The sequence below is a fragment of the Macaca thibetana genome, chromosome 3, assembly GCF_024542745.1.
Source record: "Macaca thibetana thibetana isolate TM-01 chromosome 3, ASM2454274v1, whole genome shotgun sequence".
Classification (NCBI taxonomy): Eukaryota; Metazoa; Chordata; class Mammalia; order Primates; family Cercopithecidae; genus Macaca; species Macaca thibetana.
In genome coordinates this window covers 182,616,826-182,640,980 of record NC_065580.1, presented here as the reverse complement: position 1 = coordinate 182,640,980, position 24,155 = coordinate 182,616,826, and the positions used below count along the sequence as shown (strand labels likewise).

General features: G+C 36.3%; 1 protein-coding gene across 1 annotated transcript in view; it reads right to left on the bottom strand.

Annotated features, from left to right (window-relative positions):
• The window catches only part of SAMSN1 (SAM domain, SH3 domain and nuclear localization signals 1), a 176,375-nt gene that overhangs the window by 83,231 nt on the left and 68,989 nt on the right, over positions 1-24,155 (bottom strand). The window contains exons 8-9 of the mRNA XM_050782360.1: positions 17,805-17,931; positions 16,319-16,671 (exon numbers count right to left, since the gene is read on the bottom strand). Coding sequence (XP_050638317.1) covers positions 16,319-16,671; positions 17,805-17,931 — 480 coding nt within the window. The remainder of the gene's footprint in view (positions 1-16,318; positions 16,672-17,804; positions 17,932-24,155) is intronic.

Sequence of the window (24,155 nt, the reverse complement as noted above, 5' to 3'; positions counted from 1 at the left end):
AAGTATCTCTTGCATCATATAAGCCTACCACCATATAATACCACTTAAAAATTACTGCATTTTACAAAGGTAAAGGCAGGGGGAGGTTGGCCCATGAAAAATCTAATAAAACCTTCTTCATATATATATATATATATATATATATATATATATATTTTTTTTTTTTTTTTTTTTTTTTTTTTTTTGAGACAAGATCTCACTTTGTCATCCAGGCTGTAGTGCAGTGATACAATCTTGACTTGCTACAACTTCTGCTTCCCGGGTTCAAGCAATTCTCTTGCCTCAACCTCCCGAGTAGCTGGAGTTACAGGTGTGCACCAACATGCCTTGCTAATTTTTGTATTTTTAGTAGAGATGGGATTTCACCGTATTGGCCAGGTTGGTCTTGAACTCCTGACCACAAGTAATCTGCCCGCATCGGCCTCCCAAAGTGCCGGGAATACAGGGGTAAGCCACCGCACCTGGCCTTTCTCATATTTCTTTTTGAGCCATGTTAGTGTTTAATGTTATCCAGTACAAAGAAACACACACATGTGCACCACCTAGAGACCTATTGTCATGGTTCAAACATCTTAGGATATAGAGATCATGACCAAACAATATTGGAAACTTACTAAAGTAAGTAGGCTTTAGGATTAGTAAACTGGGCATTTTCTTTGATCCTCTGACAGAGGAGATCACTTTTGCTCCTCAATGATTGGTTGAATGCTATGTCAGGTGCCTTAGGTCATACAGAGTGGTATTGACAGAGGGTTTCATGGATCTTAGAACCACAAGAAGGCAATCCACTAAAACATCCATACCAGGGAGGCATTGTCAGAAGAGAGAAAGGAAAATAAAAGTAAAGAACATAAAAGAGTAGCCGTAAATTAGAGGAAGTTGCACGAATAAGTCAGGTGAATGGTTTTTAATCCAGCTTGGATGGCAAGCTTGAAAAAAAAAATACAAAAAATGACCCAGTTCAGAGAATCAGATTTTATTTACATAAATATCAAAAAAAGAGATTATTTTAAAATGATAAAAATTATTTAATTTAAAAGCATTTTGTAAAATCTGGAAGATACATGGTAAGTGAACTTGTGGTTTGTTAATACCCTTTGCTTGGGGACTTTTCTACTCCACGATTTATGAAAAGTCCCAAATACTCTCTAATGGGATTTTTAGCTCAGTTGGTTAGAAAGCACAAAACTACCTCTGGGGATTTATCCACTGCACCCATTAGAGGCTCTGTACACTCTTCCAGCTGATCCTAAAGGCCTTGAGTGCTGAGCATTACTAAGGGACACCCAGTCCATTCCTGGTATCCTTTTCTTTTTTCTGTGCTCTTAGTGTGAGGTCCTAAGGTGATGTGTATGGCAACAATGGGACTAAGAAGGCCTTGACTGAAACCGCAGCTCAGCCCTGAAACTGACGGACCTTGGGCAAGTTCCTCAATCTCGCTACCCTGTTGTCTCTCATTTGGAAAATTCAGTTGCCTGCTTTACAGGATTGTTGTGCCTTCTGGATTTAATAACTTGTGAAAATAATATATATATATATATATATATATATATGAGAGATTCTCAAAAAGACTTCTTGGATAGGTGAAAATGAAACTGAAAAATCAGAGAATAATAAATGGTGTTCCTTTATTCAGAAGTTATTCTCAAACTTTGGTGAGAACAAAATATCACCTGAGCAGCTTTTGAAATGATGTCCATTCTAGAAATTCTGATTCAGTAAGTCTGGATTAAGCAAACATTACTATCATGGAACCACACATTGAGAAATACAGCTTTAGAACATAGTATTCAATCAAAATTGTAAAACACTGATTTTATTTGAGAACATTATATGCAGTGATTCTTTCTTTAATGACGTATCTCTCACTTAAGTGTTCAGGTTTATAAGGCCTCTGATTCTCAATTAGAATGAGTTTCCTATGTCCCCTTCATGAATAGAACTGTATCAACCTTTCACATCTAAGCAGCACTGAATTCTAATAAGTGTGCCACTGTAAGGCAGCCAACTATGGAATGGTGATTGGAAAAACACCACACATTGTTTCTTGCCTGCTTATTTTAAAACTGGGTAATAAAAGGTGTTCACCATTTTGCCATGTAAGGTACTAAATTCGGAAATATTTTCACGGACATAGGGTCTTCCCCCCCCGTGATGGCTTAATATAATCCACAACTACTCTTCATTCCTTCATAAAGTTGACCCATGAGTATTTATTCATGGAAGAGGTCTTAGTGGTCATCTAGTACTATCCATTTATTTTACAGCTAAAGAAACCCCAGCTAATGTCAGCTGGCTTGTCCTCCAACCCAGAATCTTCACAAATGAAGTTTCCCTTCCAACGGAAGCCTAATTGAGAGCCAAGTCTACACTCGAAATATTTCCCCACTGAGTCTAACTTTGCTATCCAGTGTTAAAAGGGAATCCAGTGTCTTAAATCATAGTATTAGTAGTAATTCCTTCGTGTACATAAGTGCACAACATTTAGGTTCACCTCCTTCACAGTATCTTACTGATAATATAAGAAAGCAGGATGACAGATTCATTTCACACAAAAATGCACTCCTTCAAAATAACAAAATGACCAGAATTCATTTTACTTCAGATCCTGAAAGTCCAGCATTAAGAAACATTAAAAATGCCAGGTATGGTAGCTTCATGCCTATAATCTCAGCAGTTTGGGAGGCTGGAAACAGGATCACTTGAATCCAGGAGTTCAAGACCAGCCTAGGTAACATAGCGAGACCTCATCTCTATTAAAAAAAAAAAAAAAAAAAAAAGCTGGGCATGGTGTCGCCTGCCTATAGTCCTGTCTACTTGGGAGGCTGAGGCGGGAGGATGGCTTGAGCCAGGCAGATAGAGGCTGCAGTGAGCTGTGACTGCACTGTTGCAGTGCAGCCTGGGCAACAGAGCAAGACCCTGTCTCTAAACAAAAACAAATTGCATTTGAAAGTTACTTCTTCTGAAAAGATAATTCTCTCCCACATTCCACAGTAAAATAAATGAATTCATTTTGGCTGACTGCTGTTTTGGGTTATTTCCCCATTTTTCTTAGATGTGTACAAAAAATTAGTGCTGATGATATTTTAATCTGAACCCTCATCTGCTCTTTTGATAGATTTTTTCCCAGAATTTTTTCTGTTAACCCAAGCCCACACAGCCAGCAAAACTCCCAAGAATCTTGCCGCCAATTTTCCTTTTCAATTGTATAAAGTTTTGAAAGTTATTGATTCTGCAAATGTGAAAAATTAACTTATCAAAATATAGCATACATAAAATGGGAACTGGTCAAAGAAACACAAAGAATATTGTTTTAACTGGAAGTTCTATCATTAACTGCTGCAATTACTGTATTCCTGATATGGCTTTTTGCAATATATTTATCACAATATGGGAACGGTTTAATCTACTCCATACAGAGAGCAGTAGGAGCTCTCAGTGGCCTCAAAATATGATGGTTCTTGCCACAAACAACTAATCTAAATTTCTTGCAGATGGCAGGCCTAACTTTTTCTCTCTGAAAGGAAATAACTCTCCTCCAAAAGTCAAATTTGGTTTTAAAACTGTGGTGTCTTTAACCACTTTTTCCCCCCAGTTTTTCAGTTGACACTTTGTCAGTTACAGTGGCTTGCATTAATCACTCTGGATTCATAAAGAAAATATTTTGTGGTAGTTGACTATCACATGCAAGAAACTAAGTGCCCTTTGCGGGTGACTGCGCAGGTACCTCTGATTTCTTGCCAAATCATTCAGAATGCCGCAAATCCATTAAATCTCTCCACAGGGAGGAAAAAATTCCCGCATTCTAGAGAGAGAATTTATGAGTTCATTTCAATCACCACAAATGAAAGCCACCCTTAATATTCATTAGAGATTTTACAGTGGCAATATACATTATCTATTCATATGCCCCTCTAAAAGGCCAATTTCCCTTGAAACCTTGCATGGCTCCAAGCCACTCCTTGTAGAAACAATGGCCTATGTCCAAGTGGAATCAGGGGAGGCAAATGGATGACATTTCCTTATCCATTGGTAGTAATTCCACTAAGCCACTATGGTGGCTATGAGTTTCTGAGCTTTAAAAATTAAAGGACAGATTAGGAATGTGCAGTCATGTCATTGTATCACTTCTCTGCTGTCATCTGTGACCATATGCCCTAAAGTGAATAGAGCTTTTCGGTTGGCATCACAAGAGGTGACTTTTGAAACTGACATTTCTTTCATTTGGAGAAATGTATATGTTGGAGACATAATTCTATGAGCCTGAGTGCTTTCCATTAATCTCCGTCTTTCTACCACCATAGTTCACGCCACCATCATCTTTCATCTGTTTTCCCTGCAAATCTATTTTCTTCACTGTATGTAGAGTGATCTTTCCAAAATATCAACTTAAGCCTCATCTCCTCAACAAATCAACAAGAAATGCCAAAATAAGCCCTTGGCTTAAAGCAGTTTTTGCATAGCTTCCTCATTGCTTTTAGGGAAGACACAGCAAAACAGCATAACCTATAAGACCATATGTGGTCTGACTCCTTCCTCAGTTTTACTTTGTCCCACATCTCCGTGTTTTCTCTCCCAGCCATTGTGAATTCTCGTTCTCCTTATTTGGAGTTAGTTAACTCTTCTCTTCCATCACATTTGAACTCAATCATCACTACCCCGAAAGCATTTTCTGACTCCTTCACTAGGTCAAATTTACCTATTATTGGCCTTCACAGAACCATGTAACAATCATAGCTCTTATCAAATCTGGCATTTCATGTTTATTTATGTGATTAAATATATTTTTGTTTCTAATTAGACTATGGGGTTTACAATAATCTGCTTCTACCCAACAGTTTATCCTCCTTATCTGGCATGATGTAAATACTCAAAACAAATTGTTGAGTAAATGAATAAATCAGTTCTTGATTTTAACACATCTTGTGCCCTGGCTGAAAAATCCTTTCTATGGGTGAGACATGGGCTTCCACTGGGGTTGGGCTTGATGTGAGCTGCAATAAAGCCATATTTCTAGTCCAATTATTCATCAGTATGGTTGTATTTAATAACTGGGAACCATGAGATGCATAAAGATCTTACACTGAATATTCATAAGGGTTTTTAGAGTGAATTCAACCACTTGCTTTACAACTTCCCAGGAAGGAGAGGGAACATGAATTTCTTTCCTTCATTTTTCATTCTTTCTGCAAAAGGTGGTTATGACTGAGCGATATATTATGACTTTGAAATAAAATAGCATGAAATGCATATGTGATGTGGCTATGATAAAATATATGAGAGGAGTTTTAAAAAGCTAACTTCATTTTACATACGCAAGACACTGTCAATACAATCATAATTTGGGAGGTCAGAAAAGGGCAATGGTGATGCCAGCACATACACTCCAGCCTCTTCTTCTTTTTGTCTGTTTTCCCTAGTGACTCAGGCACGGTGTCGCTAAAGTACCCCCCAAGAAGCTAAAAGTAGATTCTCACCCATTGCTCACTGTATACATTTCAGTGAGTTAGCTCCAGTTTTCTTATTTCCAGGGAGATAAGTGGGCAAACTATATGAAATAATCTTAAAAACTACTGGAAACCACCAACGTAAATTCAGTGCAACATTTTCTCATGTAATACAGGATTGCTCGGAATTGTCGATGGTGACATCCTAATGCAAGAACCTATCTTTGTCACCATTGTGGCCACACAGCTCAGGGAAATACCTGATATATCATAGATACTATGCTGTTGTTTACTGAATGACAAATAATTAGAAACATAATAAATTATAATTAAATGATAATAATTTCCCTTGAAAATAATAGCTTTTCTTCATTAAGTTCCAATTAGGTGTCAGGTACAGTTAAACATGTTACATACATTATCTAGTCCAATTCTTACTAGAATTCCACAAAGAAATCTTTGTTTTCCATTTGATAGATATGAAACTGAAACTCAGAGAAATGAAGTGACTTAACGGTTACACAGACAGTCAATGGTGAGGCCACAGTTGAAGGCCAGGCTTATTTGACTCATGGAGTTTCCACCATATGCTGCTTCTCTTTACTGCCATGGTTATTTATATATCTGCTGCAAAATTTAAAGACAGCTTAATGACAGGAAAAGTCTGGACTAAGAGTTAGGAGGATTATGTTCAGCATCAGCTCTGCCATCATGTGCTTTGGGATTTCAGGTAATTCACTTAATCTTCATGCACCTCAGTTTCTTTATCTGTAAAATGGCAGTAATACTCTGCCTAATTCATAGAGTTAGCATAAGAGCAAATGTGAGAAAAGCTATATTGCACCTTGAAGGCAGGGTCTCTAATTATCAAGCTGTTAAACCCCTACTTTTAATCAGCACTTTCACAGGCAAGATGTCATTTTATACTGCAAGCTGGGAACTGATGTTTCCATTTTTCTAGATGAGATAAGTAAGGGTAAGTTACTAACCTAGTCTAAAAAATTACAAAGCTAACTGTCACAAGAACGGAAAACCAAACACTGCATGTTCTCGCTCATAGGTGGGAATTGAACAATGAGATCACTTGGACATGGGAAGGGGAACATCACACACCGGGGCCCATTATCGGGAGGGGGGAGGGGGAGAGGGAAGGGATGGCATTGGGAGTTATACCTGATGCAAATAACGAGTTCATGGGTGCTGACAAGTTGATGGGTGCAGCACACCAACATGGCACAAGTATACATATGTAACAAACCTGCACGTTGTGCACATGTGCCCTAGAACTTAAAGTATAATAAAAATAAAAAATAATAAATAATAAAAAAAATTACAAAGCCATGATCTTTGCAGAAAAACTGGATTTTATGTATATTTCAGCTTACAATCCTGCTCTGCCACCTGCATAAATCAGTTATCCTCTTTGAGCTTCAGATTTCTACCATTAAAATGGAAATAATGATACCATGATACCATCTTACTGAATCATAACCCAATTAAAAGAATATATAAAAGTACCTGAAATAAAGTCAAGTGCTAAGTCAATGGTGACCGTGATTATCACAATGTGTCTCTGTGCTGAAAACAAGATTTCAAAGGCATGGACCACTCAAGGTGGCACCTAGTGTGTATGTGATGATGGGCGGGGGTCAGGGTGATGGTTGCAAAACAGATGTCTCTCTCCAACCAAGCACTCTTTACATCGCATAGACCCTGATCTTCTGCTCCCTTCTACCGTCTTACTTAAACTTCACCCATCCATTTTTTCAAAGCAGGCTTTCCTCCTCTGAAATAGCATGTAAAAGGATTTTTAAAGTGCTTCTGGTTTGAATGGTGAGAGCTCCTGAGAATGAAAATGAAAATTCTGGTTCATGAAGAAGTTTCTGTAGCCCTGAACTGAACTCATATGCATAGTTGCTGGTTCTGGCTTACATTGCTTAAGTTATGGCTGATGCATCCAAAGACCACGAGGGAGAGAGAAAGTAGATGGGATAGAGAAAGTGTAGCTGTTCAGAAAACAAAACAAAAACAAAAACAAAACCCTAAACCTAAACCAGCTTAGGTAAAGGTAAAAAATGTAGAAATAAGGCCAACATGCGTCATCTGAAGAAAATTGCTTTGAAAAATTAGAAAGAAACCTTTATGTACAAGTCTTTTTCTGCACATATAATTTATCTTCCTCATTGTATCCTTATGACCCAAACTATTGAAGACAGCAAGGATCTTAAATATGATCAATATTCTCCTCCATTCCAAAGATGAGGAGGTAGAAGCCCATGAGATGAAGCAATTTGACCCAAAAAGATCCTACTATGACAGAGCTGAGCTCACAGCTGACTCTTCTGGCTTTGAGCAGTATTCCTTTGAGGGTATAACACAGCCTCTAACACACCATGTTGCACATGCAAAATATGTCTTTTCTATAGTTTGCTTAGCAATATTTGAATTATGAACATATTTCTTTGCAATAAAAGAAAATTTGGCAACACTCGGAGCATCTGCCAAGGCTCATTATATGTTCTAATGAGCTCATTCAAATGTTCTAACATTCAGGCTTCTCTCCTGCCAAAGATTGATGTCCAGCTTTGGTGATTTGCTTCCTTCTGTTGAAGCATGAAAGAGAGGCTCTAAGTAAAAAGGCCATTTAGGTCTCTGACGGCTAATGAGCAGATTGGGCCCCCCTCAGATTGTCCATAATTGTCTTCCTCCTTCTATTTGAGAATCCAATGAAACAAATTCCAACTTCCGTTGTGAAATTCAAAATGTAGTTATAATTGATTATCATGGATCCTATTTCATGATCATAAGAACTAATCTAAATTATAAATGTTTTATGATGACTAGGAAGATTTTACTATAAGGAGTATCAATTCAACTTTCTTCTTAATATGATGCACTTGAGTAAACAAGCACACGGTGAAAAACACACGAAGAGAGAAAAGGAGCAAAATCCTTAGGGTAATTCATGAAGAAGAGGGATTCTTGGTTTCCATAACAATTCTATAACTCGATCACAGGACTATTATTTTCACATATGCATGAAGTTTGTGTAATTGGGAAAAGCCAAACATCAACCCAAACGATTTGACTGGTTTGAATGCTGTGTCTCAAAAGTCTAATCTAATAATATCTCTATTATCTTGGGTTTCCAGACTAATACTTCACACTTACAGAGAAATTACATTTTGTCCTTTTATCTTTATTTTTATTGTAAAAGATTTTATTGGAAAAGACACTTAAACATTTTATGCACATTTACGATTTACTTTCTTCATATTCAACCTAAGGAATTTCCATAAACCTGACATCTTCTACTATTATAATATCTCATATTTTATGTGTTTATTCTATAAGCTCTTCTTTAGCTAATAAAAAATGTGTTCACATGTCTGGCTAGACCTTTTTTCAAGCTTATTTTATATACAGGTACTACAAAGTGTTTGCCATTTTACTGAATTTTTACACCAAAAATTGCGATTACTTATTCTTCCATTTTACCATTTTCTTTTAATAAGATCTCATAAACTCTCTTGTCCACCCCTTCTCCTAACACACATGCATACTTCTAAGGCTCCCAAGTTCATAGGCTGGATGTCTTAGGAGGCACCTTACATGACTTTGCTAAATGAGTGAATAAATGGACAAATGAATGAATAAGCTATTGCAGAATCTCCTAATTTTCAAATTCTTCTCTCTTGGGTAAATACTGATTCTCCTACCATCAAACATTAAATTGGTCATAATTAAAATTTCATCATATAAAATTGTCATAATTAATGATTATTTTCTTGCTCACTTTAAATTTATAAAATTATTTTTAGAATCTTGATTGTCAAGTATATTAATTTTAGCACAGACTGTAGCAAGTATAGATATGTTTTGGCATTTTTGTATCACATTTACCTATTTATCTTTTTGAAATTCTCAGTCCAGACTGCCATTTATGATGCTTTCTTTTCCACAAGTGGTCCAAATATATTTGCTGAAACTTTTTACCTTTCCATCCCACTATAATTCCACTGCAAAAAAGTAAAATTTAAAGCTGTTCCAACAAGCGGTTTTTGATGTTGGAGATGAAACACAAGGGTGTTAAATTATGAGGAATTATGTATTGATAGTTCATAGCCTACGTTCTTCTGGGTGGGTGTGTGAGCTTTCTTGTTAGTATGCCTTATCGTTTACCAGGTCCAAAAGTAATACCGCCCAGCACAAATGGGAACACACAGGTTTTTTGGCAGGAGCCTAACATCACTAAAGCACAAAGAAAATGAGAAGAGAATCTGCAAATTGTTTTTCCTTTTTCCTAAACCATGTGCCTCCTTACTCACTGTCTTTTCACTGTTCCTCTCTAGCCTTAATTCTTTCCTTGCATATTTCTAGTTTTCAAAGTCTACATCATGGATTCTTACTCATTCACCTACACTTTGAAACTTCACTACTGTTCACCAGATAGGTAGAGAAGAAAAGGAAGGCCAAAATGAGGAAATAATATGAAGATATGAAGATGGAAAAAATATCATTGTGCTTGATGAAAAGATGATACTCACTTTATCTGTAGTAAAGAGTGTGCAAAAAAGACCTGTGTGCATCTGGTTAGAAGGAAGAGTAGGTGAATGAGTTTAGATTTGACCCTGTAGGTTGTGGGGGAGGCGTTTAAAGGTTTGTGAGGGGAGCAGTGACATTATTAGATTTGAGCTTCAGGACCATTAATCAGGGTAGCATTTATCAGTTAGAATAGTCAAGAAAATTAATCTGTTAGATTAATCTGATAATGGTGTGTCATGTTGATTGAAGGGGGAAGACCAGGGTCAGAGAGACTGAGAGAGACTGCCAAGGGAGAGAGTAGAGAGACAAAATGGAGGACAGGCACGGACAGCTTATCCTGGTTCCATGGTCTGTCTCCTAAAGACGTCTGGTTTTCTTGAGACGTATTAAAACCTTTATACAACTTAACAGTGAAGCTGTGTATCCCAAGAGCACTTTCCCATGTCAATAATTAGCAGTTAGCAGGCTTCCTGTTCCTCCAACTGAAGCAGTTGTGTAAAGAATTTTTCCATCATCCACACGGGTTGTCACCATTGTGATGAGTTCATGCGAGATTCCAAAACAGCCTTCTCATCTTGCCTTAGATACCTTTAAGTATAGCCTTGTTTATGTTCTCACCTTCAGATGCTGTAATATCAACTCCACTCATTTTTCTTTGATTTTTGTCATATGATTCTGTCTCTCACTATTAAAATTTTTCTCTATATACTATGTTTGAATTCTTCTATAAGCAGATCTCTGTTCTGTTTTTTTGGGTCTTTGACTTTGCCTCTTCCTGAAAGATCTTTTTTTACTGTCACTTTTTAAACATTTTCACACTATTTTTATGAAATCAGGTTCAAAATATTTTAGAAATTTGAGAGGAGGAATGGATATTTGTTCCTTGTTCATGTCTAGATTGTATCTCTTTCTTTCTCTCTCTCTCTCTCTCTCTCTTTCTCTCTTTCTTTCTTTCTTTCGACGTAATCTTACTCTGTCACCCAGGCTGGAGGGCAGTCGTGCAATCTCGGCTCACTGCAACCTCCGCCTCCCGGGTTCAAGCGATTCTCCTGCTTCAGCCTTCTGAGTAACTGGGATTACAGGTGCATGCCACCATGCTGGGCTAATATGTGTGTGTGTGTGTGTGTGTGTGTGTATATATATGTGTGTGTGTGTATATATATATATATTTTTTTTTTTAGTAGAAACAGGGTTTTACTGTGTTAGCCAGGATGGTCTCGATCTCCTAACCTCGTGATCCGCCTGCCTCAGCCTCCCAAAGTGCTGGGATTACAGGTGTAAGCCACCACGCCTGGCCCCATTTCTTAATCTTATAAAAATAATTTGTTTATCCTTATAAATCTGAAAAAGTCTCTCAGATTTTGAAAAATATATGTGTTATTATAAAAACATTATATGAAAGGAAGATTTTGTCTCCTTCACAGCCCACAAACTCTATCCTTTCTTACCCTCATTCCCTACCAAGCCTATGGCTCATTTTCCTCTTTTTGTTAAGATGTTCCATGCTCTTAGCTTGCAGAGCTTCATAAGTACTCTTCAGTTATTCTTCTTATAAATTGATTTGAAACACTTGGCTTCAAAGATTATTTTTGGTCACCTCCACTATTCCCTTTCTTAAGATGCCTCTGAAATCCCCTCTCAACACCACTCATCTCAGATGGTAGAAAAGATCGTCATCCTTAGTTTTTCCTTTCCCATTTCTCTTGTGGAGTATACCCTTTCGTAAATCTGATCTTTTACCTTTCTCAATTTATATCAATTCCATAATCACATGTATTTCTTCACTCCCAGATCCCACAGACATTACAAACAACTTAACTTCATGTTAAACATCTCTATGTGTCTCATTTTTCTGTTGACTTCTGTGAAGAGCCCTTGACAAATAATACATTTCCCTGTCTGATTCAGTTTGTTTATAGTATCTCAACTGAATAAAATGTTCCAATCTTACAGACCTCTGGGTGCTTTGATTTTTGCAATAAATATTTCTTACTACAGATGAATCCCAACAGTATTTCATTAAACTTTTCTAATAGATACTAATAAACTTGCTTAACTAATGGATGTTTTTGGTATGCAAAGAGTTACTCAGAGGAAAGAAAGAGAGTGAGTAGGACTGAAACTACCTTACAGAATCGGAATTAGTGGGTGAAAGAGGGTAAGAAGTTTACTCAAGCTCACTCAGCTGGCAATGTCAGAGCTGCATTAAATCCATCAGCACCCACCTTGAGAGTGGGAGGCTACAGTGGGCTTAGCAGGAAGCATACCTGGGTGAACAAGGACTTTCTCAAAGATGAGTTAATTTCAGACCACCTAAAAACTCTGATGTAATAATAGAATCAAAGACACCAAGTGGATCACAAGGTCAGGAGTTCGAGACCAGCCTGGCCAACATGGTGAAACCCCATCTCTACTGAAAATACAAAAATTAGCCAGGCGTGGTGGCAGGCGCCTATAATCCCAGCTACTAGGGAGGCTGAGGCAGGAGAATCGTTTGAACCCAAAAGGCAGAGGTTGTAGTGAGCCAAGATCATGCCATTGCACTCCAGCCTGGGCGAAGGGAGAGAATCAATCTAAGAAAAAAAAAAAAGAGAGACACCAGAATGTACTATTCCTAAAATTTTTGAAGTCAAGGATAAACTAGTGTCCTTGTAGATCGGATTCATTTCCCATGAAATGTGGGGTTTAGGCCCAGCGCCATCATATCTGCATATCTTGGCACATATATTTTTTTAAAATATAATCACACTCTTACCCTTTTAAATTGCAAAAATGTCGCCTCTGACTACCTGCCATTAATGGTAAGTAACGTTCATTACAGAAGCATATCTTTTCAAACCCCAACACTGCCTTCTTTACATTCTATAATATGAAAGTTAAATAACCGAAATAATAACCCTGCAATTACTATTGAAAAAAATACCAGCTCTGCTGAAATGAAACTGGATATTTTTCACTTGTTGTTGTTATAGAATATATGTGTAGAATACAAAAATAATAATTTGCACTCATCCGACTTCTTTCACTTTAGCGTCTCAAATCCCAGAGTGTAAGTGGTCTCATTAAGTTTACCAAACCAATTTAACTCTAACATGCTCTCGAACCCCCTCTCCAAGTCCACTGAGGCTTTTCTGTCACGAATGCTGAACACTATCATCTGAAATTCTGAGCATTCTGTAGGTATGTTTGACCTTCTGCAGATAAAACTCACTTAATCTTTAAGTTATATATTAAAATAGACAAAACTACCTAAATAAAAAAGAAAAATATGACTATTGTGTATTTCCCTACATCTACACACATCCACAAACACTCACATGTACAAAATAACTTAATTTATGTAGAATTGGATTTATTAGAATGAGGAAAGCTTTGGCTATAAGAACAGCTAGAAAAACAAGAAGAAATGCTTTATCTGGATCTATGGAAACAAAGTCCATTGGTTTCTAAGCTCCATTCATTTAGGCAACAAGTGCTACCCAGATATTTATTTATTTATTTCTGTTCTGCATTTCATGTTAGAAAATGCTTACTTTTTTTTTTTTTTTTTTTAGAGACAGGGTCTCACTTTGTTTCCCAGGCTGGTCTTGAACTCCTGGGATCAATTGATCCTCCCACCTTGGCCTCCCAAAGTGCTGGGATTATTGGTGTGAACCACCACACATGGCCAATTGTTCAGGTATTCATTGAGGGCCCATTATATTATAGGAACTATGGAGGATACAAAGATAAGTTATTCCTCAGAAATATACAAATACTGAATTAATTCCAGCACAAGTGGAGTATGGTAAGTTCTATGAAGATGAGGGCAGTGGAGATAGCATCTGGCTGTGTATCTCCAGTGCCTGATATTGTGAATAGCAAATAGTAGGTGGCAGGATGTGTTTCATGAATATGTACTGAAAGAATAATGCCCTCAAATAATGTAGAAGTTCAAAGGAAGGAGGGACAACTTCTGCCTAGTGTTACCCGAAAAGCTTTCTAGAGGATGAGGTATTTGATCTGAGTCTAAGGGTTGACGGGATGGGTTCTAACAGAGAGAATTCACATACCAGGCAGAGGCCATCACACAGTCACAAAGATAGGGGCAAGAAAGTGTGACACAGCCTTTAGGAATAGCAAATCATTCAGTTTGGCAGTTCGGCACAGGAAATCAATAAGGTGGGGGTAGTACACAGACAAGACTGAAAAATTAGATTGAGCCCAGACTGATGAAATCCAGAAATGCCAAGATAGGGAGTCCAGATTTTATTCTTGAAGGAAACTCTATTTGTGTTCAGATGCCCATACGACAGCTTAGCCACTTGCCAAGGAGCCGTCAGCCTTGATCCTGCTTCTGAAGCTGTCAGAAGGAGTCATCAGAAGCATGCCCTAATTATATTATCGGCTACTCTCCAAGAAGCTACTCTATGAGAAAACCTGCAAAGTGCAGCAGTCCCAGAAAAGAAGATGAAGACTAAAGACATGGATGCAGCTGGAAACCATCATTCTCAGCAAACTATCGCAAGAACAGAAAACCAGACACTGCATGTTCTCACTCATAGGTGGGAATTGAACAATGAGAACACTTGGACACAGGAGGGGGAACATCACACACCCGGGCCTGTCGTGGGGTAGGGGGAGGGATAGCATTAGGAGATATACCTAATGTAAATGACGAGTTAATGGGTGCAGCACATCAACATGGCACATGTATACATATGTAACAAACCTACACGTTGTGCACATGTACCTTAGAACTTAAAGCACAATAAAAAAATTAAAAATATAAAAACAAGAAGGAGAGATATTTAGAAATGATTAGTATTGGTCAGTTTCATCAGTTCTAAGTCTGTTATCAGACACCTGTTATATTTACCATGATACTTCAAACACAAGTTACTTTGGTTCTAGTCTTTGGAGATTTAATGCACAAATCTTAAAAGGTAAAAAAAGTTCCGAGAGAAAATATGCCTTTTCAGAGACCTCTAATATGTTATAAAATGTAGCCTCTGTCTAAGAAGAGACTGATTCTTTGAGGAAAATGGTAGAGTAGGCTACCTGGATACACAAAAGTGTCCCATTCATTCACTGAAAACACACATGACCAGGAGCTGTAGCGAAATAAAGTTATAAAACATGCCTTGAGCAATTTACAATGAAATTGAAAAAAAAAAAAGTACCACTCTTAAGTACTAGAAGATTTATAATATTTGACTTTAGCTTCTTGACTATTTCCATTTTTTAGTTAAGAATATTAAGATTAAAAGGTTTAAATAACTTATCCAAGCCAAAAAAAAGGTAGCACAGCCAGAATCCAAATCCAAATTTGTTTGACTCCAGAAAGCATACTGTTTCTCATGTATCATATAATAGGCTTAGAGTCTGCCCTAGTGTATGGAAAACACTCTCATGCAGTAGCTAAAAGCAGGATCTCTAGCTAAAAGCAAGACCTAGGTCGTAGGTCTTGGCTCTACCTCCTGTTAGCTGTCTGACTTTGCACCTGTTGCTAACTTTTTATGCCTCCATTTTCTCAACTGTAAAATGAAGGGAAATAATATTTCTTTTCTTTTTCTTTGAGACGGAGTCTCACTCTGTCACCCAGGCTGGAGTGCAGTGGCGCAATCTCGGCTCACTGCAAGCTCCACCTCCCAGGTTCACGCCATTCTCCTGCCTCAGCCTCCCGAGTAGCTGGGACTACAGGTGCCCGCCACCATGCCTGGCTAATTTTTTTTTTTTTTTTTTGTATTTTTAGTAGAGACGGGGTTTTACCGTGTTAGCCAGGATGGTCTCGATCTCCTGACCTCATGATCCGCCCGCCTTGGCCTCCCAAAGTGCTGGGATTACAGGCGTGAGCCACTGCACCTGGCCGGAAATAATATTTCTTAAGGTAATATTTCATAACGTAAGTCCTTACCTTATAGAGTTGATGTGAGACTTAAATCAGATAATACATACAAAATGCTTAGGAAAATGGCAGGCTCAAAGAAAATGCTCATTAAAATTAGCTATTATTTTTCAGTGAAATTTCATTATAATTGCAATAATTTAGACAATTCACTTCACGTTTTCTTGATCTCAGTCAACACACAAAGTCTTCCTTCAATCAAAAAGAAATCCCTGGAAACATTTTATGCAGTCATTAATTTGTGCACAAATGAATATCTGAAATGTTAACATGGGAAAAAGTCACAAGAGTTTGGTTGTTTTTTGAAAAGACAACTTTTGCTCTGGTAACTTTTCTGACACTGATAAATTTGACTGATTAGCACTTTTGCTATCTGTTTCTTTCCCGACAGTACAAAACCCCAGATAAGATGACACATTTCCGTAGCTTGCAAACTTACCCATGAATGTAGAAGATCCATATCTGAGCAGGAAGACTTGAGACTTGTGTGGCGAATACAAGAGGAGCAGTGGCCCCAGGGTCCAACTTGTGCTATTTGGAAATCAACACATGTCCAGAGAGGGTTTTCAGGAAAAGGCTTCCACTGATGCCACATGTAAGCTTCACCTTCATACCAAGCTAATTTATCTTCCAACTTGCAGTCATTTAAAGTGCTAGATCTGCCCAGTGATGCAGAAAGAGTATCCAATCTGATCTCCATTTCTTCCTTCCTCCTTGTGCTAACACTACTCACTTTCTTTTCTTGGGACTTGGTTAATTTCAAACAAGAAATCAATGTGTCATCTTCATCTTCTGAATGACAAAGAAATGGGTTAAAAACTATGATTATAATTCTTCCCTTTCTATGAGAGAAATAAATGAAGCGCACTGGATAAACCAAGAAGTCATTCAATTTTACAAAATTATTTACAGCAGCATTTATTTAAAAAGTAAGTTATTTTGCTATACAAAATTTTTTGTTTTATAAAAGTCTCATTTTTCTGACATGTTTGAAACCATAACTATTGATTAAAGTCTATCTCACTGGAATGAATGGAGGCCACATACAAATAATATGCTGAAAGATATTTGAGAAAAAAATACAATTTTTTTTTAAATGCACCTTTATGTTTCTATTATTAAATATGTTTAATTTTAAGGTCATGTGTATAATAAAGAATTATAAGGAAACAAATACAATTATATGCCTTACATAAAAGAATGAAATCTCAGTGGATATGGACTGAAATCCTACTGGCATTCTGAAATTGTCTATTTTAATACCAATCTGCCATGAGATTTATGCACGCAGTGTGTCTCATAGTGAAATAGTTTTTAAAAAGCAAGAACGACAAAACCAAAAAAAAAGGCATATCTGTAATACTATAAAGTTCATTTGTGAGATCTATATTTACACAATGTGGCAAAGACTCTGATGAAATTTCTAGTAATATAGAAAACAGTTACAGAAAATAGAAATATATATCACCCAGAGTCAATTGCTCTATGTCATGGAATCCCTTTAAATCCAAATGTTTAATGAGTATTTTAAAAAGAGTTTGATTAATTAAGACATACCATTATAAATAAATAAATGAAAATCAAAGTTGCATGCCATGGACACACTAATTTGCTATGCTTACGTCGAAATTCAAATATATGGTTTTCTATGGCCAAAGAATGGGAACGGTGGACACTGCTGAGCCTCTTGCTCTCACTCTGTCTCAGAGCCTGGTCTTGAAGGGAAGGAGAAATGGGGTGGGGCATAAATACAGGGTAAAATTCAGGAATAGATGGGGATGTCTGTTTCAAAATAACTTGGCAATAAAAACAATCCTCAATGTTTAATGATTATCTTAAGACCTTATCAAAATGGGCTTCATTAATATATGCTTCCTTAGTTCTCCCTCAAAGGAATTGTAACAGCTTATTGAGTTCTTACTTACGGAGGTTTATTAATGTCGGCTTCACCTCATCCAGACTCTGCACTCTGGCTTTCTTAGTCCAAACCAGTTTCTGTAGCCGCTTTAATGTCCCCATTGATTCCACAGGGTCACCACCCGATTTTATGGCCTAGTACAAACACAGCTCAAGGTAAAGACAAATTATTCTGCACAAAAGATTAAATATAAAATATGTTGAGATCATAAATGTGGAAAAATTAATAATATGACCTTAAAACCTGAAGCCTGAGTCCATTTAAGCAATAACTTGAAAGCACACCACATTTTTTGGGTTCAAAATTGTGAAATACGTTACAACTGTCCAGTCATACTAAAGCAGAGTGGTTTTACCAATTTTTTTTTACTTCAAAATACAGCAAAATGGATTGAATTCAGAAATATCTATAAATGACTCACTCCTGCCCACTGTGAAACAGTGGAAAAAAACAAGATCTTTGCAGTGTAATATAGATGGAACAAGAGGTTCAAAGTTGCTATTTGCTAGTGTTGGAATAGACCGATAGTATGCAAAGTCTACCTGCTAATATTAGATAAAGAAGAAGGTAAATTGTCTTCATTTTCTTTTTGGAAATTTGTGGGCAAACAGCATTTGTTTCAAGTATGAAAATTTTTCAGATAACATACTTTAAAAAAAAAATAGCCTCTTACTTTGTAGAAGATATGCACTAAGTGAAACAAAAGATAGCCACAGCATACCACATTATGTTTTAGTATATGTGTCACTTGTTTATTGTGACAAAATATGGATAAAATATAATTAACATTGCATTAATGACTCTTGTTTTCTTTAAAAAGATTCAGGAATGTTTCCCACTAGTTTACGGTTGAATTTGTACTTATATAGCTTTTACTTATTATCTTAAGGATAGTTCCTCTTAAGGATTTCAAAATACTTTGGAAATTAACTCTTTGTGTGCTAAGTTTTACATGAGTTGATAAAATCATTGTGCTTTGTTGAATTCACTAGATGTGATGTAATACATATAGGAATACTTTTTCATCCAGAAAGTTCTACTCAGAAATATTTCTCCACCTGCTTTTGTCTCATTCTTTCCATTGAACAGCTGATAAATAACATCTACAAAGACACTGCAATTTTCAAAAGGTGAATATTGCCTCCTCATTAGTGTTTGAATGAGACATTTATAATAATGCTTTCCAAGCCTTTGAAAGAGACTATAAGCCCAAATAAATGTTTGGAAGTAAAGAATATCCAGCATGAAACATTTCAAATCCTTACACTCAGCTGTTATCTTTGGTCTTTATGATAGACTTTGAACAACCAGCATAAACTTGTTGCTCTGTCTCTGCAAAATAGCACTTACGTAGGAAATGTGACGTTTTTGTCAGAGGAAGCCATACCTTTTTGCGTTAAATAAATGGGAAAATATTGAAATCATTTTAATCTTTTAGAAAGGACTGTGATGAGATATGCTTAGAAACGCAGAATCTTCCCTGTCTTTCCAAAGGCCGTGCTCTGTTCAACACAATTTCTATTGCTTACTTTTTTGTATTATTTCTCAGTGTTTCTTTTAGTGCTTTCTGAGTTACTTGGTTTTATAGACGCTTTACAACTTAGGAAAGGCTATTTTCTACTCTTTAGACCCTTTCAGAAATAATAAGATGACATTGCACAACCATTTTTTCTTTGCTGTGCTTCTACTCTTATGTCAACTTCTTGTTACGGCCAAAGCTTAATTGTTCCACTGAAACACTGGCAACAAAAATCACCTTCTCTTTTCCCTTTGTGAAAAAGGCTTTAATGTGGAGAAAGGTATTGTATACCAGGGAAACGGAATTTTGTATAAATGATTTTCCCCCAAGAGGAACTAAAGCATTTGGAAGGTATCTGAATTCAGATAAGTAAGATCTCATGGCCTAGAGGTTTTAAAATAAACTGACCTTTCATTATTTTGTTCACACTCTATTATAGCCCTTTAAAATCATGATATTGTTATTTTTTGTATCTTTATTCACTTTGAGTTACTAGACATTAGTCTACTGCATTTTATTTATTTTTTTAAATCTTGTGTGTCTAGATTGTACATGGCTTAATAAATATGTACTGAATGTAAATACAATCCTAATTTTATACATGTTTTATGTACACAATGGAGTATCCATAGTACATTTTTGATACTAGACTCTTTACTTTCTAATAGCAAAGTATGTCTGGACAACCTCCTCTTGTTAATAGGTACTTCAAGGGATGAAATTTAGAGGTAATATTATTATAAAAGATATAGAATCATTAAAACTATGTATGAAAAAGAAAATGTATTCAGATTAAAAATACAGCCAGGTGCGATGACTCATGCCTGTAATCCCAGTACTTTGGGAGGCTGAGGTGGGTGGATCACAGGGTCAGGAGATCAAGACCATCCTGGCCAACATGGTGAAACCCCGTCTCTACTAAAAACACAAAAATTAGCTGGGTGTGGTGGCATGCACCTGTAATCCCAGCTACTTGGGAGTCTGAGGCAGGAGAATTGCATGAACCCGGGAAGCAGAGATTGCAGTGAGCCGACATTGCACCACTGAACTCCAGCCTGGGCGACAGAGTGAGACTCCATTTCAAAAAAAGAAAGAAAAAAAAAGAAATCCTCTAAAATATTTTTCAAATGATAACACTATCTCATTTCTCTTATCTATTACCTACATATTTGTACTGAATGTGATTATGTTTTACAGTAACATGACTTTTAAATTCTAAATGTGTTCTAAGAAGATTGACCCATAAATTAAACCTAGCATTCAACAAATTGATAAACTTTTGTTGAGCACCTACTATATGCCAAGCACTCTCTCACATTCTGGGGATATGGCATAGAGGAAGTAATATGAGATCACTGTTTTTATCAAGTCTAATTCTAGAGGGAGGTGATGGGTGATAAACATATAAACAAGTATATAAACATAAGAATGTGACATAAGAAATGCTATATTAATAATTAACAGGGTGATTGAGTGAGGATGCAAAAGGAGGGTTTATTAATTTACTGATCAGGAGGAACTTCACTGAAGATACTAAAGCTGAGGCCTGAATGATGAGAAGGAACCAGATATGTGAAGATTTAGAGAGGGTTTAGAATTCAGCAGTTGGTCAGAAAGAATACTTCCCCTGAGACTTAAATAAGAGAAAAAGTCAGCCAGGCAAATAGCAGAGAGAAGAGAAGTCTTGGAACACAATACAGTTTGCAAAGGTTCTAAAGCTGGAATCCCTGGAAGAATGCTTAGTACGTGCCCATGAAGGGAAAGAAAGAAAGAGTACCAAGAGATGAGCCCAGAGAATAACAGAGATCCTTCCAGGAGGCTTCTGTAGAGCAGATTGAAGAATATGGAATATCTAATCAGAGGATGACACAACTTGGTTTACAGTTTTGTTCCTCTCTCTCTATTGAATTTTGATTTTCCATTTCAGTGGACTCTTCCCAATAGCATTCAAATGTGCCTTATGTCATTCATCTTTACTTCACCATCTTTTTCTTTACCACTTTTTCTATCCTAGGCATTTGTCTCAAAAACGTTAACTATGTACGCTTTCTGTAATTCTATTAACTTCTCATCCTTTTAATCTATCTCATCTATCAGCTTTCATCTTACCATTCCCTTTAAATTGTCCTTTTGATCTAATGAGCCATTCTTAAACTCCTTTACTACTTGACATTCAGCAATGTCGACCACAGTGACCTTCTGGAAACACTCTCTTTTCTTGCCTTCTGTGACACCGTGTTCCTCTGATTTTCCTTTTACTTTTTTTGGCCCTTTCCTCTATAACTCCTATATGCTGACACCTTCCTTTTCTTGAAATTAAATTTTGAAATTACTTAAGGATTAACCCTGGCCTTTTATCTGATATCACCATCTTTCTCTTCTCATGTACATGCATGCATACACACCACTTTTAATACCACTTATGTGCTAATGACTCCCAATTTCTTTCTTTCCCCAGGCCTCTCTGCAGAGCTTCAGACTCACATATCCAGCTATGTATTTAAAACAATTTTTAAGCACAATCAGAACTGACCTCTAGACCTATGCTCCGAATATGATGCTCATCCCATCTTCTTCAACTCAGTGAAGGCCGTCTTCATCCACCAAGTGCACATTCCATAACTAAGAGTTTGGCCTAATGTATCTTGAATGTTTCTTTTTCTCCATCTCTGTTGTTACCAATCTAGTTGAATTTTCTTTCATTGATACTACTGTCAAGTCTCTAATTGATTTTCTTTTCACTTTTGTCTTTCTAATTTAGAGTCGGCTTTGAAAGATGTAAATTTCCATCGAACTGGTAATTATATGTGAATGTAAATGTAATTTTTCATATGTATATATTTAACATGTATATACTATATATTTCATATATTTATGTCAAAAATAGAAATATCTTTTAGTTCATTTTGCTCACGCTTCCTTAAATAATATAAAAATTTTGTTAGAAGTACTTGGTTAAATATATCTCATTTTCTGACACTTCGCTTGAATATTAATATTAAATAATAATTTTTAGAAGATAGCATCACTGAATTATTGAACTGGATTAGTTCTACAATCATATTTTATGAGTTGGGATGGAAATTATTAGACATCTAGTCTACCAGAGTATATAAAAAATGAGAAAACTCAGAGAAGTTAAGTGGCTTACTCAAGGAAAGATAATTTATTAATAATAGAGTTGGGATGGAAATAAAATATTCTGACTTTTAATCCAATGTTCTTTCTTACAAGATCTTTAAATGCCAGCATAATTACTAGTTATCTAGTATTGACAGTGAAATTAAGACCAACCAAATTCAGGGAATTTATTTGGAGGTTAAATATGACTTTCCAAAACAGAGGATAAGTATCAGGTAGACACTTTCAGATTTATGGGCCTATCCTCTTAAATATACATAATTAAGATGGAAATATATAAATATATGTGTGTGTATGTATGTATATACCTACACATATTTGCTGGAAAGGCATTTAAAGCTTTTAAATCTCTCCTGATTTTATCACTTCCTTTTACAGAAGGAAAATTTAGACTTATGGAGACTAACCAAACCCAGATTGCATATCTGTCTGAATTATGTCCTCTTCACTCCACTAATGAAAAGGTAGCTGAATAACATGTCAGACTTGAACGAAGCAAAAAACAAAACAAAACAAAACAGAAAACACTTTGTTCTTACTTTTCTTCTTAATTTCTGATTTAGAAAAATTTTCCTCTCTAGTGTCATATTTAACAAGTATTCAAATAACAAATCCTAATAACTTGATGTCTATTTCATATAATTTCTTCAACAGGAGAAATGGAGATTTTTAAAAATTGATATTTTGGTTTAACTTTAAAGAAAGCTATAATGGAAACTAAAACTTCAAGTAGTTTCATATGTATTATATTGACAGTTTTCTCTAAGTTTCCTGGTCTTATGACTCGTTGTTTCATTATTAAAACTGTGCCAGTGTACGCACAGGGCTTAGAAATTTTTTAATGCTCACATGTATTAAGTGAAAAACCAGAATGTAAATTTGTATAAAAAGTATAAATACCACTATATATGGCCTTTTTCTTTCTTTATATACTCTACTCTTCTTAGTTTTCTACAATGAAGATGTGTTAGTTCTGTAATTAGCATAATTGGGAGAAATTTTTTTTTTTTTTTTTTTTAAGACACGGGTGTTGGTCTTGCTCTGTCCACCAGGCTGGAAGCTGGTGTGCATTTGCACGATAAAAGCTCACTGTAGCCTTGAACTCCTGAGCTCTAGTGATCCTCCCATCTCAGCCTCCCAAAGTGCTGAGACTACAGGCACGCACCATCATGCCCAGTAATTTATTTTACTTTATTTTTTGTAGAGATGAGGCCTCACTATGTTGCCCAGGCTTGTCTTGGACTCCTGGCCTTAACCAATCCTCCTGCTTCAGCCTCCCAAAGTGCTGGGATTACAGGCGTGAGCCATCACATGTAGGAAGAAATTCTATAAACTACAAAATGTATTTAGAAGGCAGATTTCAATAATCCAATCTATCCTTGCTAAGAAGGACAGAAGTACTCAGTTTTTCTACGGAGAATTTGTTCTTAGCCACTTGAAAGGGAAGGTGCCTAGAGACAGGAAGAAGAGAGCTACTTTCATGTTAAAAACAAAATAAAGAAGAGGTTTTAAATGTTGAATTATTAAACTCCTAAATCTATATCTTCATTGTCTTCTATATAAAAGTGACTAGTCTCTATTCATGACCTAAAAAATATTCTAAAAAGATAATTTTTAAGGTCACAATGATCAATAAATATTTAGAAACTCAATGGACAATAATAAAACCAATGGGATTATGAACTAGAATTGATCAAT